Below are 3,005 nucleotides of genomic sequence, written 5' to 3'. Positions count from 1 at the left end.
CAAGCCGAGGAGTCCAGGTGACATGCTGGAGGGGAGGGATGGCATCCAGAGGGACCTGGGTGGGCTGGAGAGGTGTGCTCAGAAGGACCTCATGAGGCTCAATAAGGTGAAGTGCAGGGTCCTGAATCTAGGTCAGGACAACCTTCAATATCACTCCAGGCTGGGGGTTGAGGAGATTGAGAGCAGCCCTGCAGAGAAGGACTTGGGGGTGTTGGTGGGGGAGAAGCTGGGCAGGAGCCAGCAATGGGCACTGGCAGCCCAGAAGGCCAAGGGCAGCCTGGGGCTGCCCTTGGCCTTCTGTGCTGCCAGTGCCCATTGCCAGAGAGGGAGAGAGGGCATCCTGCCCCTCTGCTCTGCTCTGGGGAGACCTCACCTGCAGGGCTGTGGTGTCTTGAACACAAGAGAGACATGGACCTGCTGGAGAGGGTCCAGACACCACCAAGATGATCAGAGGACTGGAGGACCTCTGCTACAGGGACAGGCTGGGAGAGTTGGGGCTGTTCAGCCTGCAGAAGAGAAGGCTGCAGGGAGACCTTAGAGCCCTGGCCCTTCTCTGGACACTTCCACATCTCTTTTGTCCAGCAGGGACCAAGTCTGCAGGCAGTGCTGCAGGTGTGGGCTGAGCAGCACTGAGCAGAGTGGGACAATGACTTCTGTGTGTCTGCTGGTGATGCCACCCAGCATCCTGCTGGCTTCCTGTGCCCCTGCAGCCCACTGCTCACTCTTGCTGAGCTTGCTGTCCACCAAGACCCCCTTCAGGTACTGGAAGGCTGCTCTAAGGTCTGCCTGGAGTCTTTTCTTCCCCAGACTCAACAGATCCAACTTCTTTAGCCTGTCATAGAACCACAGAGGTTTGGAACTTCATGGGATGCAGTCTGTGTCCATCACCCCTTGACCTATCAGCCATGCTGTCCCCACAGGGGAGGTTCTCCAGCTCTCTGATCATCTTTGCGGCCTCCTCTGGAGCCCCTCCAGCAGCTCCAGGTCCTTCTTTTGCTGGGGGCCCAGAGCTGGAGGCAGTGCTGCAGGTGGGGGCTGAGCAGAGCAGAGCAGAGGGGCAGAATCCCCTCCCTGTGCTGCTGCTCTCCCTGCTCTGGCTGCAGCTCAGCACTCAGCTGGCTCTGGGCTGCCAGGGACCACTGCTGGCTCCTGGGGAGTTTGTCACCACCTGACACCCCCAAGGCCTTCTCCTCAAGGTTGTTCTTGAGCCACTCCTCACCCAGCCTGGATTAGTGCTTGGGATTGCCCTGACCCAGCTCCAGGACTTGGCCTTGTTGAGCTTCATGAGGTTGGCTTGGGCTCACCAGGCTTGACCCAGCCTGTCCAGGTCCCTCTGGATGGATCCCTTCCCTCCAGGCTGTCAGCCACATCACACAGCCTGGTGTCATCTGCAAGCTTGCTGAGGGTGCCCCCATCCCATGTCCATGTCACTGGCAGAGCACTGGTCCCAGCACCAGCCCCTGCCTTCACTCCTGGCTTTGTGAAAGCAGGTATCATAGTATCATTCAGGGTTGGAAGGGACCACAAGGATCATCTAGTTACCACAAGGATCATCTAGTTATATCCTGGTGACCTGGAGGAAGATCTTGATACCCTTCTTGTCCTTGACTGCTGACCCATGTAGCCCAAAGCCAGGTCCCTTCTCTTTGGCCACACACAACCTGCAGTGTGTGTAGCTGCCCGGGGGATGCTTGGGCTCAGCCTTTATCAGCATTCTGACACCCAAATGCTGCTCTGCCACTAGCACTCTGCTTAGGGCTCAGCCAGGAGCATTTCTCACCTCTCCTGGTGTTGCAGTGCTTCAGTCTGACTGTCTGCAGTGCACTCAGGACCTGCAGTCAGAGAGGAGTTATTTATAAAGTGTGTAGGTTTAGGAGCCACAGGATGAGTGAAACAAAGCTCCAGCAGGGAGGGAAGCCTTCCCTGCTCCCTCATGCAGTGCAGCTGCCTGAGGCTGGATCACAAAGCTGGCTTCTTTGGGCTGCTATGGAAAACAGCTTTAACCTGCTGAGTTCATGCAATCAGAGAGTGGCTCAGGTTGGAAGGGACCTCAGAGATTAACTCCAACCCTTCTGCCATGGGCAGGGACACCTCTCAACTAAACTCATCCAACCTGGCCTTGAACACCCCCAGGGAAGAGGCAGCCACAACCTCCCTGGGCAGCCTCTTCCAGAGTCTCACTGCCCTCATACTGAAAATCTTCTCCCTAAGCTCCAGACTCACCCTGCTCTTGCTCAGCTTCAAACCCTTCCCCCTTGGCCTGTCCCCCAGACACCCTCAGGAGAAGTCTCTCTGCAGCCTTCCTGCAGGATCCCTTCAGGTCCTGGCAGGCAGCTCTGAGGTCCCTTTGAAACCTTCTCCTCTCCAGGCTGAAGACCCCCAGCTCCCTCAGCCTGTTCTCACAGCAGAGCTGCTCCAGCCCTGGGAGCATCTTTGGCCTCCTCTGGCCTCACTCCAGCAGCTCTGGGTCCTTCTCCTGCTGGGGACACCAGAACTGGAGGCAGGATTGGAGGTGAGGTCTGAGCAGAGCAGAGCCCAGGGGCAGAATCCCCTCTGCAGCCCTGCTGGCTGCAGCTATTCACATAGAAGCTAAAAATGACCACTTGTGGCTGTTCTGAATGCTCTGGAATTAACCAGCTTGGAAAAGACCTTTGAGACCATCAAGTCCAACCTCTAACCCAGCACCATCTGATCAATTAAACCATGGCACCAAGGCCCTCATCCAGGTTCTTCCTAAACACCTCCAGGGATGGGGACTCCACCACCTCCCTGGGCAGCACATTCCAGTGGCTAACAACTCTCTCTGGGAAGAACTTTCTCCTCACCTCCAGTCTAAACCTCCCCTGGCACAGCTTGAGACTGTGGCCTCTTGTTCTGCTGCTGGCTGCCTAGGAGAAGAGACCAACCCCCACCTGGCTACAACCTCCCTGCAGGGAGTTGGAGAGAGCAAGAAGGTCTCCCCTGAGCCTCCTCTTCTCCAGGCTAAGCAACCCCAGCTCCCTCAG

General features: G+C 57.1%; 1 protein-coding gene across 1 annotated transcript in view; it reads left to right on the top strand.

The window, feature by feature from the left end:
- Nucleotides 1-646: 646 nt before the first annotated feature.
- Nucleotides 647-3,005, top strand: part of SAMD3 (sterile alpha motif domain containing 3) — a 42,021-nt gene continuing 39,662 nt past the window's right edge. The window contains 1 exon segment of the mRNA XM_068170600.1: nt 647-759. Within this exon segment, the coding sequence (XP_068026701.1) occupies nt 647-759 (113 nt within the window).

Source organism: Melanerpes formicivorus, unplaced genomic scaffold (assembly GCF_026170545.1).
Source record: "Melanerpes formicivorus ecotype bairdi unplaced genomic scaffold, bMelFor1.0.p_v2 SCAF_444, whole genome shotgun sequence".
Taxonomy (NCBI): domain Eukaryota; kingdom Metazoa; phylum Chordata; class Aves; order Piciformes; family Picidae; genus Melanerpes; species Melanerpes formicivorus.
The sequence above is the reverse complement of the archived record's forward strand: the minus strand, read 5'-3'. Positions and strand labels throughout refer to the sequence as shown.